General features: G+C 39.5%; 1 protein-coding gene across 1 annotated transcript in view; it reads right to left on the bottom strand.

Annotated features, from left to right (window-relative positions):
* The window catches only part of MICAL3 (microtubule associated monooxygenase, calponin and LIM domain containing 3), a 168421-nt gene that overhangs the window by 84699 nt on the left and 68507 nt on the right, over window positions 1-15215 (bottom strand). Inside the window, exons 4-17 of the mRNA XM_056508446.1 lie at window positions 12518-12725; window positions 11044-11160; window positions 10251-10352; window positions 9536-9691; window positions 8925-9025; window positions 8098-8355; window positions 7406-7521; window positions 6021-6147; window positions 5424-5517; window positions 4144-4291; window positions 2703-2899; window positions 1681-1793; window positions 1128-1190; window positions 224-397 (exon numbers count right to left, since the gene is read on the bottom strand). Of these exons, the coding sequence (XP_056364421.1) occupies window positions 224-397; window positions 1128-1190; window positions 1681-1793; window positions 2703-2899; window positions 4144-4291; window positions 5424-5517; window positions 6021-6147; window positions 7406-7521; window positions 8098-8355; window positions 8925-9025; window positions 9536-9691; window positions 10251-10352; window positions 11044-11160; window positions 12518-12725 (1974 nt within the window). The remainder of the gene's footprint in view (window positions 1-223; window positions 398-1127; window positions 1191-1680; window positions 1794-2702; window positions 2900-4143; window positions 4292-5423; window positions 5518-6020; window positions 6148-7405; window positions 7522-8097; window positions 8356-8924; window positions 9026-9535; window positions 9692-10250; window positions 10353-11043; window positions 11161-12517; window positions 12726-15215) is intronic.

A 15215-nucleotide genomic window follows, 5' to 3' on the forward strand; every position in this document is an offset into this window, starting at 1 on the left:
AGATTAGATAATAAGGGCAATAACAGAGAAACAGACTTTTTTTAGGAAGTTCTTCTCCACCCTGTACTTGTAAATTCTAAGCTTTAGGTAAACTTCACTCTTCTCTAGGAGAGCCTTTGAAGTAGAAAAGCAACACTAGCATCCAGTCTTGAGGGCTGCATGCTATCATTCATGGTTTTCCTCTCCAATTCCAAAACAAAGGAGTTTACTATCCATCTCCTACCTGTCTCCGTAAGTTTGAGGATGGCACTGGTGCATTCTCTTCAAACTTGGCCAGTAGCTGGGTTGCCATGGACTTGACTTTGTTCTGATTCCCAATGGCAGCATCAATTCTCCTCTCTGTTAGGGCACTCACCAGCGTGGGCCTTTCTTCTCTGTAGCTTCGTGGGAGGTCCTCCTAACAGTCAGTGACATCAAAATTTAACAAGATACAACCAGATCACCTTTTCCTTTCCACCCCTTTGCTGTGAAAAGTCTCTTACACTACAGATAACAAATCTCTTAGCCTCACTTGAAAGCTCAGATTTTAATTTCCTTTGGCAAGTCATCAAATGTTCTGTTAAACTTTACTGATCTTTTCAAGCTCATTTGATACACTTACCTACCAAAAAGGCCTCAGCTGAAACACCCCTGTGAAGGCAGTGACATAAACCAAAGGCCCATCTTCAAACAAAAATCTCAAAGCACTGAGTTTTAATTCACCTGTACCCATTTGGCTACAGACACTGAATTTGAAAGACTGCTTTATGGGGCATACTGGAAATGTATACTTTTTGTACAAACCAAGGGTAAAGTTTAAATATGCATCAAGTTTCTGATGGTACTGCATGACTTTACTAAGAAGTTTTGAGTGTTGTGTCCTCATCAAACCACTGTAATTTGCAATTAAAACAAAATATCAGGGAATTGCAACATTTTATTTGTTATGCAGTATTCTTTCATAAACATTAGTAAAATATTTGCACTAAGGAAAACATCAAAGTGTAACTTCTGAAGAATAATTAACTCAATCTGAAAAATCTTATATAAACCCTGCCTAGATACAAAAAAAAAATTAAAGAATTGAAGTGGAGAAAAGGTACCTACCATTTATTTTGCTCCCTGACACCTCTCACTGCAATACTTACATCCTCAGATTGGCTGGTTTTCCTCCTTTTTCCTGCACCATCCAGTTCCTTCTCTTTTTTGTCCTGAAAACAGAAGGAGTAGGGGAAAGAAAACAAAAATGAGTCTCATACCTTTCTGGGCTGAGATAATTGTCATCAGTGCACTTAAGCAGTTTAGTTGCAAAGCTTATTTAATTCCCTGTACTCATTCTCCATTTGTTTAAGAAAAGAGATTTTTTTCCCCCTAGACACTCCTTAGGGAATTGTTACCTCCAATTGGACAATTATTCAACACTTTCAAATCACTGAAAACTGAGCAAGCAGCTATGTTCCAAGAGAAAATATATGCCCAAATACTACCACAAGGCTAAGATTTTAAGACTGAAAACACCACTGAGAGTACATATTACAGATGCAATTTTGCAGTCATAAATGTTGTGTATTGTCCCATACCAAGAGCTGGTGAACACCTGGTCTCTTGCAAACTAACTACACTAACAAACAGCCAGAGCTGCATTTTTAGCACCACTGCTTGGACAGCAGCCTGCCAGTGCCAGGTGCTGTGCCTGGTTACCTTGGGAGTGCGCTTCCGAGAGATGCTCTGCCCCAGTTTGCTGAGGAAGGAGATGGGAGACTTGGTACTGGCAATCAGGGCAGCCTTTTCTTCTGCATTCAGGTCCAGGCTATCTGTTAGTGCAAACAGGCAGAACAAGGGAATGCCATGAAGGATTTTTCTGTGGTGCTATTATTAAATATACAACCGAAGGACTCACTGATTCTTTTTATTGTAACAGTCTTTTTCTTAAATTCTCTGTACAAAATGACTAATGTCTAGAATTAATCCTTTTCTCAGCTATCCTGCTTTCTCATTTTGCCCACAGTAGTTCTTTTAGGGTTTATAACCACCCATGACAGATACTGTGTTTACTCTATTTACTTCTATATTTGAAAAGCATGATTTAAAGAACATGAATGTCAGTATTCTCAAAAAGAGTTCAGAGTTTTAGAAATAATGCATTATACATACTATATTTTTAAAAGGCTATTAAACCAAATTTTCCCCCCTCATCAGACAGATACATGCGAATTAAGATCATCATAATAAAGAGCTGTAACAACATTATCAATATTTAAAGGCTGGCCATAATGATTTGGGTTAGGTAATTATATCTTTTAGTTCTGATCAAAGATGTTTTGTTCCTCATTGGCCTGAAGTCAGTCTCACCATTCACAGATGGTAAGTATGTATAAAACTCAGCTGCTGTTTGAATTTACCCATTCAACAACTACTAGCAAGACACCTAACATTAGCTAAGACAAACAAGCAATAGTAACAAAGCAGAAAACTTACCTAGCAGTGCTGATGTGAGTTTAGAACTTTTGAGGACACTATTTTATATTAACTCCTTATTTTGCTCCTGCTGCTGCTAACATGGTCTTTATCAGCACCACTAACAAGTCAGCATTTTGTAATGTAAAGCTACAGTGAGTGACTACTCTATGTGCTCATGCAGAAGCAGCATGAAGGTAACTGAAGCACACACATTCACCCTGGAGCACTCTCCAAGTTTGACAGAAGTGCCCCAAACTGCTTACCACTAGAGGGGATGGTGTCTTTGAACATCTCATAGAACTGTGTGAGGTACATCACCATGGACAGCTTATCTGGCTCTCCAACAGATGCCATTTCCTTTCCGGTCATAATGGGAGATATTCCAAACTCTTTCTCAGCAATGTCAAAGGCCAGTTGGTTGTTCTTCTCCACATTGTGCTCATCCAAGGAATCAAAGTCTCTGCAAAGGGCAAAAAGAGGCCTTCTGAACCAAGTAGAAACCAGTCTTCTGAAAGTACTCCAACACCCTTTTTTTTTTTCCACTTGAAATCTTAATTTTATTTGCCACCAACATGGCAAAATTAATGCTACTTAATGACAGCGAACTTTGGCTCAAATATATTCTTTTTAATTTGTTTTTCTTCTTAAAACCTAGACTTCTCTTAAAAACCATCATCCTCTGAAATACATCTCCACTTCCTCCTTTGCTGGAAGATTTTATGTTTTCCCCTACATAAAATCTTCTGTGTGCTTGGAACTAAAATAAATCTTGACTTTTTGTCCTCTTTTTTCTCGACTGATCCATATTTTTGTCCTGCTGACTCTTTCCAAAACTTGTGTAACTATATGAAAAGCTATAGCTTGGAGAGAGTTACATGAACCAATTTAAAATCCATCTGAACTCTCCACAAGCTATAAAGCTATTAAACACTTTGTGTAGCTCAGGTTAACTCAAGTACACCAATATAAAAGTAATCCAGTGCATACGGATTGGAATAACTCCACTATTTTTCAGTATGTTTTACAGTGGATGATGTCTTCAAGAACAGCTCTACAATTTACTTTTTCTGATGTCCCTTTGGAAAGTTGGATACATTTCAGATTAAAGTACCAGAGTCTTTGCTACCATCACTTTTTCCAGCCAGTGTTTTCCCATTCTAGAATCTGGGCACTGTTTTACCCAATATATCACTGAACAGGACACCTCTGCTATTCACCCAATCAACAAGTAAGGGTGCAAACAGTAACAATCTCTCTGTTTAGGCTGTAGGTCACTACTTCTAGAAAGAGCACCCTGAAAATCTTTAGTAAGAGTTGCTTTGTTAAACAGGAAATTTATAAAGGACCCTGCAGAGACTTGTTTACAAGAGATTTCACTGAAGCTATGAACTGCTCCTTACTCACTTCACACATAAAATCTGTCAGCCAATAATGCTTTCAGTCAGCACTAATTTAAAGCTTAATTCTGCCAAATCATCCAGAAGGGAAAATGACAACACACTTATTTTCGAATTCATCAAGCGATCATGACCTTCCACTCTGCTAGTGAATCACTGGATATTGGTTTCTATCAAGTTTAATTGAATTAATTTCAATCCATTTCTTCATAAGTCATAAATGCATTGCCTCCAACTCCATATTATTAGCTCCAAATACCACTCATTTCCTGCTCTTCCCAGTTATTTGAAGCAGTCAGTTACTCACATTAAGTCTGGACGATATCTGTGGATAATGGCACACAAAGCTAAGCCACTTTTCCATGACATTGTGAGATCTGTCACATTGACACCAGCATATCCATCAGTCTGCCTCTGGCACCAACTGAGCAATTTACTAGAGCGAGCTACAGACTCTGTAAAAAATACAGCACATTTCAGAACAGAAAAGCACAACAGGTTAAATTCTAAATACAACACAAAGCCCATGAATCAACAAGCAAAACCTTAATGTAAAAAACAAGCTCCTTATACAATGGGTAATGGAGGACAAAATTCTTATTTTTTTTTTATAAAAACTATCATATCTATTTTAAATCCAATGAAATATTTTTAATTTGCTGAAAAGTAATTATCTAAGTTGTAACTTGCCAAACTTTTCACTCTAGCCATTGTAAAAGAGCCCCAGGAAATATAAAACAGTTGCAAAGGCTTGTTAAATATGATCAAAAGGACATACAATAGCAATGCTCTCTAAGCTCAGATATATTATTTCTAGAGGAAAAATTGAAAATGTACTTCTGTAACTTCTTCTTCTGCCTTGGAAACTTTTCTTTAAAATGCTGACCTATCCTGACCTTGTCTTATCAGAAGATCTGATGAGATTACAGCCTAAAGGGACATGGCTGTAGGGCAAAGAGCAGAGACTACACAGCTATTCAGCAGTGAAAGGGAGGCTTAGCAGCAAAAAGCCACTCTGGAAATCCCAAAACACTGTCTGGGCATCCAAGACAAGGTGTGCAAAAGGAAAGGTCTGATATACCCCTCAGGGTAGAGACAAGTAGACAGGTACTGAAATGCCTATCACAAGGCATTCAGCTATCAGAATAATGCAAGCAAAGTGAGGTTTCATTTAGTTGAGAGACAAGATGAAGAAAAGGAAAGCAGGAACATGCAAGACTGAACAAGCAATACCTTCTGTTACATTTGTAAGAGTTCTGAGTCTACTGTTAGAGTGAACTCAGTCTAGCTTTCTGCACTTTAAGCAAGGACATTGCTAGAGATAAAGCAGGTGAAAAGAACTGCCTTATACAAACAAATATGCTTAGAAAATTAACAGCATTATAGGGCAAGGGAAATTAGGCAAACAAAAATAAATTCCCACGCTAATGGAAGCTTGAAAAATTTTAAGCTCAGAATGTTGACAAAACAATTACTGAATAAATAAGGAGACTGGTTTAATAATACCCAACACCCTGCTGCTCTCTAGTTCCTGCACTGATCCAGCTCCAGAATACCAAAAAGGAGTAGGAGAGCAGCCAGGCTTACCATTTCGAGTCAGCTTTGGTGTCCTGGAGTTCACAAAGTTCTCTATCTCCAGGTGAATGTCTTTCAAGTCTCCTGTATTATACAAGTGGCGTACCTAAAATGACACACAAAAACATTTAAGATTATCAACGTGCCATGCACCCCAGATGAACACAGAAATAACAAGACAATAGGAGACATCCCAAGGTACAAAAAGGAAGATAAGCACATGTAGATAGCAAAAATCCTACCCCAAGAACCTCACAATAGCAAGGGTCAGCTCATCAGTGCTGAACAGTCCAGCTGACTGCTGCTGCTCAGTGGATACCAAATTGCAATGACTGACTGCTAGTCTGGATTATTACAAAGAAAACACACATGCACACACAGAAAACACACATATATAAGTCTCCTGTATCATTATATCACCGTTAAAATTATCAAAATCAAACATTCCTAAAAAGGAATTTGTTCAAGTACAAAAGTCTACTCCTGACTGATGCATCTGCCTTTCACTGCTTCCATGTCATACACACATTACTCTGCTCCCAAAACATTCCTCAGGCACAGCTTTGCCTGAGGAAAGACAAGCACTCAGCAGCACCATCTGTGATTTACCTGCTGCGGCCGCAAGAAGTTGACGTTGATGTTGGGATATCGGGTGGCAGGATCAATGCTGTAATGGCTGAAGTTCTTACTCACGTTCTCTGGGGTGGTCTGAGGCAGCAGCCTATAAATGCTTTCCCTTGGGAAAATAACACAAAAAAAAGAGTTTGGGGTTTTGTTTCGGGTTCTTTGTTTTGTTTAGGCTTTGTGGTGGTTTGGGGTTTTTGGTTTGAGGTTTTGTTCTGTTTTGGCTTTTTTTGTTTGTTTTTTTTAAGAGATGCATCACTACTACTACGGCTCAGTAAACTCTGGAGAGATAAGTATTCAAATCAGAAATCTAACCACTTCAGACACTGCATAGCTAAGAGTCAGCATAAGCATATTAAAATCTGCACTTTAATACAACTCCAGAATTCCAAAGGAGGGAAGAGAACAACGCACTAAGATAAACTGAAGGGGCTGCCCATTACAATAAAGACACTGAGACACAGGAGGGGCTCAGGAAGAAGGACTACAAAGGGGACTGGAGCATTTGCCCTCTGAGGAGAGGCCAAGAGCACTGAGTTTGTAAAATATGTGGAAGGGAAAGCTCAGGGAAGATCCTACTACTGTCTGAAGTGGCTAATGGAAAGGTGATGAAGTCTGGCTTCAACAGCAATATTATTTTCCTCACTGTGTTTTAAAATTCAAACAAATGGAATTTTAAGTATGAATTGTGCTATTTTGCAATTATAGAAATTATACTATGGTTCCTGATGGTCAGAAGCTGAAGTTGCTGAATTTTAAAACAGAACCTACAAACTGTTGCTTTTATTTACTCCATCTTCTAATTCTGAGTTCTAATCTCCAAGAGAGCCCCTTGAGTCACCAACACAACATTTGGGCCAAAGCTGATTAAAGCATCAAGAACTCAATACTTCAAAAGAGACAAGACGTTGTTTGGCTTACAGGAAACAAAGTGACCAAGGACAACATGAAAAATAGCATGTCACAGCTTCCTTAAAATGAAATACTAAAAAGTATTCACAAGATAATAGGAGATGGCAAGAACTTTTATATCTGGTACTTTCAAGGCACCTACATCCTCATCTGGTTTGCCACTGAAGGACTGGTGGCAGTTTGTCAGGTTCACTTTGTCCATGCAATGTCAATAAGCACCTAAAAAAAGGATTCCTCATCTAATCTTTTTAAACTAGGACCAGGAATATTCTTACATTTCTTACTCCTCCATATACTTCAGTTTATTGGCTCCTTTGAATTTTTTCTCTTCAGTTGAATTATACCCTGAAGGATTCTCTAAAAACTGTCTACATTTTTGTACTAAAAGAAACTGGAATGAATGATGTGATACTGGAGGATTGGATTAGAACTTTACATGTATTCACTTTCTCCATTACCTCTCTGCAAGAACTTCCAGAGGACTAGCTCCAAGCGACCAACTTCGTACCATCCAAGCAGAGTCCATTGCAGCCAAAAATCCCCTGGCTATTCCAGTTCCCATAGGCCAAAACGGCTGATATTATAAGTTACAAAAAAAAAAAAAAAAAAAAAAAAAAAAAAAAAAAAAGCAGAGAAAGGAAAAGCATCACTTAGGGAAAATTTTAAAGAAGTATCAAGTACATATTCAGGCAGCAATCTGCTGGGAAATTATAACTCAGTAATTAGCTTCAAGCTCCACTCCCACTAGGTTAGAGGAAACCAGACCTATGAGCTCTACCAAAGCCAATGTCCCGCTATTTCCAACAATAATTCATAGCCTGGAGTGCCTTAACAGCTTCTCTTCAAGACAGCACTTTTAAACCAACTACAAAATGCTAATTATTGGCAGGCCTACATGAGGTTGTGTGGAGAATCAACTCATCCCAACAAGAAGCAGATGGAACAGACAGAATTTCAGAAAAAGCCCTGCACACATTTTCTTAAGAGGGATCATTACCATGCTAAAAATTCTGCTTTCCCAACACTCCCACCGTTGCTTCGAACCTCCCACTTTATCCTGTACCAAACAGCAGCTTTCCTTCCAGTGCCCATATTTCAGTGATGGGTGCAAAGCTCCCTCAGAGCTGCCCCCAGGAGGCTGAGCACGCACCTCGAGCAGGCTGTCCCCGACCAGCGCCACCAGGAGCTGGTGGCCGTTCTGCTCGCGCACCAGCGCCGCGTTCTCCGACGCGTACATGCACGTGAAGTCAAACATGGCCACGTCGGGCTGCCCGTAGTGGTTGATGGCAAAGTCCAGCGATGGCAGCTGCTGGTTAGTGGAGAAATCTGCTGCTTCCCTGGCGTAGTTCAGCAAAGCCTCCTGGTCCACGTTCTCCCGTGAGAGCAAGACCTCTGTGTCGGCGTGGTCCTGCCAAAACCAGCCAAGTAAAAGTGTGGTCAAACCCACAAGTTTATTTTGAGATTGGTATATGTGGTAGTTGGCATGAAAATTCTGACAAATCCATTCATACAAATTTGCTTGCTAATTTTATTTCATTCTGATCTGAGTTAATGCTTCCAGGAGAAAATCTATGAATCTTTTACTGCAAACAACAGTCAGTTCTGCTTGCATTTCTGACTGTCAAAGGGCCTAGAAACTTTTGGGCCTTTTTCATTCTCATAAAATGAGGGAAGCTCAACTAAGCCATCAAATGTTCTTCCAACATATTTTATCTTAACATGAACAAAACTTGCAAATCCACAAAGGGAGACAAATTTGAAAAGGACAGGTTTTGTAACACTTGTCAGATGGTTTAAAGTACTCCAGAAGGACATTAATTACCTTTTAGAACACAATTACATTAATTTCTAAAATAACAGCTGTATAAAATCATTATGTGATGGAGGAAAAGTACATTTTCCTACTTTCACCTTACCAAAAGTAAACTGTCACCCCAATTTTAGCTTACAGAGAAGACAGGAGAAGTTAATACCCACATGCCGTATCACTCCTTTATCCAGCAGGCTCTGCTTTTTGGCAGTCATGACAAAGTAGTGCGTATCATCTTTGTAGTAGACAATGTTCTCCAAGTCAATGCCTTGTGACAGAACAAAAGACATGGTAGTGAAGAAACAAGTTAGGAGTTATGTGCAACAAGGTTCTACCAGAAGAAAGAAAATTGAAAAGTCAGAGGGCATAGCAAGCAACTCTCTCTTATGCTCTGGGTGACTTTAAAATCTGAACTGTCAACAAAACCATAGACAGCACATTTCACCTGTATAAAGCTTCCTCTTTTTAAAAATTCACTAATTATCACACTAAGGTTTGCATTCAGATGTGGAATGAAAAAAGCAAAACACTGAATTCATGACCTCTTCCCATCTAAGTGGGAAAACTGTAAGTTCTCCACTTCTGAACCAAAACAAAACACATCTGCTTTGTACAGCACAAGAGCTGCAAAAACAGGGAAGTGAGATTTCAGAGATAGCAGTGCCTGACTGCCTTGCCCAAGGTGCTCGTTTTTTGACTAAACACACAAATCTGAGCTGCAAATTGCAATAATAAAGACAAAGAGTTTTCACTGGAATTCTGTCAAGTGCTGGCACACCTGTGGCGTCTCGGAGATCCTGGAAGAACTTCTGGTTGAAGATGAAGGCCACGCCGCTGATCTCTTCTACTTTGGCTTCAGCTGTGGTGTTGCGGTTGATGAAGTTTGCTGTGATAGCAATCGCAAGTTTCCCACGGAATTCTTTCCGGCGAAACCCTACAGGATACAGGAAGGATAAAGCTGCAATGCTGAAAATCAGACACACCTTCAGAGAAGGCTCAGGGTGCCACAGACAGGCACACTCACAAAATAAAGACAGAGAAGGGAGTTGATGAGTTACAAACTTCTCCACAGAGGAAAGAATAATTGCTTCATGAGAAAAGTGTTGTTTAGGGATAAAGCTCCCCATCACCTCCTCTCTCATCTCTGTTCCCAAAGCTGCAATTTCCATAAAAAATATTAATATGGGATTCTCTGCTACACAGAATAACATTCAGCACCTCAGTTCTTGAAGGTAGGAGTGACATCACTACTCAACAAAAGAAAAAGTGTAGGAAAATTTATTCAGATTGAAAACCCTTATGTATTTATTTAGAGGAAGAAAACAAAGACCACCCACGTCTTTGCTACAAATGGATTTTTACAAGGACTTTTAATCTCCTTATCACTTGTCAAGTGTCTTTCCAGATATTGATTGGCATGTTAAAGACCTCTTTTATTCTAACAAATTTAAGACTAAGTTCTGGTTGGAGGTGAATTATGGACACACCATTACCTTCTAAGGTGTTTCTCCTGCCATCCCCTCCAATGATTACTTCAAACTCATACTCAGACACTGGATGGGTTTTGGGGTGGACCAATGCACGCCAACCTACTCCTGTAGATAAACTCCAAGTTAATGACAATATATATGGCAATAATAATGTAAAAAAAAAAAAGATAAAGCCAGTTCTTAGGACCAATAAATCCTTCAACACATAATCAGTCAAGAAACCCTGCAGGACAGCTGCTCTGATGACAGGGCTATTCCTGAACAGTGCAGCCATTCCATGTAAATCAGAGGCAGACAGTTCTGCTAAAACTCCCTTAATTCCTTAAAGAGCTGCTACAAACTTCTCTACTATCTATGCAATTAATAAAAGGCCAAAAAACAAGGAGGCTACATCTCCTGTGGTGGTGAGAGAACAGGCCTCACAGTGATACTGAAAGCATAACGAGGATCATTCACAAATACAAATATCCTCAGTGAATGCAATGAAAGAAGCTGCTTGAAAATCTTATCAGAATGTTATGTAATAGGCTTAAGTAATTTAGAAGCAATTACAATTTACCATGTCTTGGTCTATTTCTGTGTAGTCCTGGTGACTGTTTCATACAGTAACTAATTTGGATTTGCCACTAGAAAAAACAAATCCCACTAAAAATCCAAGCAAAAATGGATTAATAACTGTTCTTATTAATGGAGCATGAGGAAATGACTTAATGTCATAAGCAGAGTTAAGGAGTAGGAGCCTGTGTCTCCTACCACAACTTCCCCCTCCTCTGCTGCCCATTTCAGTGCTACTTGCTTTCATTCTCCTGGTCCTCTGGAGGGTAAACGAGCCCCCGAAACTCCACGTTGACGTGGATCTCTATTCCCAAGATCAAGGCAACCTTCAAAAGGATGAGCTGGAGCTGACGGATACCTGCAAAAAAACAGCAGGTGATAAAGAAATAGAAAAAACAAAAGAAGTGCACAAGTACCTGTGTGACATTACTGATGCCCTGATTTAAAGGCCAGCTGCTACTTTCTTCTTCCCCACGGTGTTCCCAGCACTTCATCCAGGCACCACCGGTGTGTGGTATCACAGCATGCTTAAAAAATTCTACACAGCTGAAAACCCAACCCTTTTCAAAGAATAAAAAGTAATTATTTGATGTTTCAGTCCCCTAATTGGCAACAAGGGAAACAACCAGGACACGAACTGCAGGACAGGGAGGGAAGGCAGCACAGGCAGGACTGCACTTGTCACAGATGGCAAAGAGCCACTGGATCAGCCTGGCTGTCATGCTGACCTGCACCTCCACCCCAACACCTCTGGGTTAGTAAGGGCATGGGAAGCTCCTCACCACCTCTTTCCTCTTCAGGTAACTTTGGAATTGAGAATGAAAATTACAGTGTGCAAACTCAATTAATTTGAAGGAAAACACCTTACTGCCACCATTTCAGATACTGAAATGAAAAAATCCTTCACCTAAACACTTATTTTAGCTGTGCTGATACATGAAAAGGACAAAATGCATAAAGACTGAAAGAATAAAAATCAAAAGAAATTAGAAGAAAAAAAGCAATCTGCAAGACTGAAGGTATGAAAATCTTCCGTTTTACCATTTGTTGCCAAATTAAAGAAAGAAAAAAAATAGAGACAGAATGCAGGCTGGTGGGCACCACCTGGCTGTGCCATGTACAGTCAATTTTGGGAAAGAAAAAAGAAAAGAAAAGTAACTCCTGCTCCACCAAAGCATTCAGCTTTCAAAGAAAACTGATTTAACAGAATTTAAAAATCATCAAGATTATTCTCAATTCTAACACATAAGCATCTATTTAATCAAAACACATCTTCATCACTCTTCTGAAAATTAACAAAGCCAAAACCATTCCTCCTTTCTCCACACTGACATTCACAAGAAAGTTCAAAAGCATGCACTAATTTTTCTTTACTAGTTGCTCAAGAGAAACAGAATAATGTGGCAGCTGCAGGAATGCATCAGCAAAAAAAAAAAAAGAAAAATTATCCATTAAAAAAAAAAAAAAAAAAAGTTAGAGCTTTAAGTGCACTTTTCAGTGTAGGAAGAAGCTATGCCTTAGGAATGTCTAAGAGATGAGTGCATGTGTTTATCCCACAACTAGCCCAGCGCACACAATGCAAAGGTAATGATGAACTGTGCCATAACAACTGGAGAGCAGGGACTGGTGTAGGCTGAATTTCCATTACTCCACACCTTGACCTTCTCCCCGCAGGCAGAAGCAGTGCTGCTGTGCCCAGCCCTGGCTGTACTTACTGATATGGTCTATGGATCCTGCACAGAATTTGCCGTAGAACTTTTTGGCGCCAAGGCCCCTCAAGTCGTGGATGGTGAATGGCCACAGATGCAGCACGTTATTGCGGGAGAAGGCATCCCTCTTCTCTATGACCACCACCTTGGCCCCCAGGAATGACAGGTCGATGGCTGTACGAAGGCCACAGGGTCCAGCCCCAATTATCAGACACTGCAAAACAACCAGCACACAGTAACTGCACAGTCCTTGGAGGAAATGGATATTTCTGCAGCAGCTTCCGAGCATCCCGCGGCTCTTAGGGATCAGTGCTCTTTGTCTGAAACATAAGCTGAAATTTCACATCAGTCCTATTTCTACCTGACAAGTTCTACCACTGATAAGCAGAAGCCACGACCTGAAAATGAAGTATGTTGCAGAGCAGTGAAAAGACTCAGGAAGCAGGCAAGTAAAGCTGTGTGCTTGCAACCATTGCTGTAAGAAGAGCTGCCAAGTCATACTCTTCAAGCTATATAAGCACCTGGAGAACAACAATATTTTTGAAGGCTTCTTCCTCTCACACTACTTTTTTTTTTTTTTCCTTCAAAACAAAACAAACCCAAAACAACACCCAGAAAACTAAAACAAAACCAATGACAAGTTTTCCTCTCATCTTCCAGACTCTGAGCTGGCCTTTCTTAAGAAAATCTTCAGTAGCATTGCAACACCATAACAGATAAACACAAGACACTAATGTTTTCATAAACATCATCATTTAGAGTAACAGAAGAACACAGAGTAGCCAAGTCAGAGCACTCCAAACTATGCCTTTCTTGGTGCTCTGGGGCTTCCACTACTGCAGCAAAGGAGACTTCAGGGAAGTGAACATCACATAAACCAACCTTTGTGTGACCAGACACATTCCTCCAACCCTACCTTTGTTCTATGAAAGCTCTCACTTTCTCTTATCTCTTTCCACTCTACTCACAAACACCATCAGACACTAATAAACAGCTTGAGAATGTGAAATACGTGCGTGTCTAGCACTGAAGTACCTTCTGATGCAGCAAAATAATTTCTGATTAAAAACCCAAGATAATCAGGAGACACTTCTGACCCACAGAAGCCGAGGTCCACAGAGAAAGTGTTGGTATGTGCAGTCACATAAATACAGTACACAGTCCAATTTTTCATATCATTATTGTACTTTGATTTCTACCAAGTAAACCAGAGACACGGAATAAAGACCTTGTTATGAGCTGTCTGCTGCTGCCATGTGATTCTTTTCCAGTTCCTTTTGGCTGCTCAAGAAAGGTCTTTGAGAAATTCTTAAGTATGCCAAAATTTAACCATGAGCCAATGTTCTGATAAACAACCAATCCCAAAGAGCAAAACTTTGTGTTTGGTGGCCATCCTCATCTGACAATTTTTACAAGTTGCCACATTCTCACCACTTATTGACTGGGCCATAAACTCTGCAAGCACCATGAAACTGCAAATGCAAAGCCTGAATGATGGAAAACCAGTCCAAGTTACAGCAGCAATGACACAGCTACTGGCATGCAAATGCCACGTAAGACTACTGAGTAAGATAAGAAGTCACATAAATCTGAGGGCAGAGATCCAAGTCTAGAGGAAAGGAAGGGAATAATAATACCACTGCTTCTCTAGTGGCTGCAGGAACCTGAAAGCATTTGGAACAAAAGGCACACCCAACCTCTGAGCTGATAAATACCTAAATAAAACTGTATATTGAACAGGTGTCCATCTTGTAATTTGATACAAAGGATCCTCAATTAGGATCTACTATATTCTTCCAATTTAATACTGCTTTCTTTGTAGCTAAGTGTAACTCCCAAACACCACCTTGTCTTTCTTTGTTTAAGCTTTTCAGAAAATTAGCTCAGCATATCATACTTATCCAGGTAATAATTTTGCTTGGCTGACAACTATAATCTTCAAAGAGCCTGGATTTCAATAAACAACAAGAACATCCTAAATTGTGTGACTTTCTTGACAAATTCTTTGACAAATTTCCACATACAAAATATTTATGATGGAGTACACAATAGTACTTTGTTGTAATTCTACTAAAATCAGACTATTCAAACTCAGGTTTCATTAAGTTATAAACTAGTTTTTAGTTTCAGTTTACTGCAATTGTGCCACAGGAACTTAAAAGTTTTTTCCTCTCTAATCCTTCCTCTATCCATCCATCATAGCAGGATGTGGTTAAAAGCATTTAGGTTATGTTTAAGAGTCTAGATGTTCTAAATGTAAAACACTCAGGTAAGGAATTTATGGTCAAAGTTGCTTTTTTTTAATACCATTGCAAAAACATGAAATTGTTACAAAACATAAATTCTAAGCACAATTAAAATTAGAAAAGACTCTTTTCCACCTCTAATGCTTTCATAAAAACTCCACTTCTGATACTCCCAGACAGCAGTAACTCCACGACATGCCAAATACAGCCAAATAAAGGCAGCTACTGTTATTCCTTGTCCCCTTTCCCCTCAGTGACTCCAAGCAATTGCTGCAACTCCCTGCACTGAAGCTGTCTCACCCTTCAAAAACACTTCTTGCTCAAGATCTTTCAGACAGATTATATTAAGTTTCCAGTAACAATGCCATGGTAATGGAACATCAAATGCAAACTGAAATGCTGTATTCTCTGTAGAACCAATGAAGAGAGAGCACCAATTGTAACTATTTACATTTGAA

This window comes from Oenanthe melanoleuca, chromosome 1A, assembly GCF_029582105.1.
Source record: "Oenanthe melanoleuca isolate GR-GAL-2019-014 chromosome 1A, OMel1.0, whole genome shotgun sequence".
Taxonomy (NCBI): Eukaryota; Metazoa; Chordata; class Aves; order Passeriformes; family Muscicapidae; genus Oenanthe; species Oenanthe melanoleuca.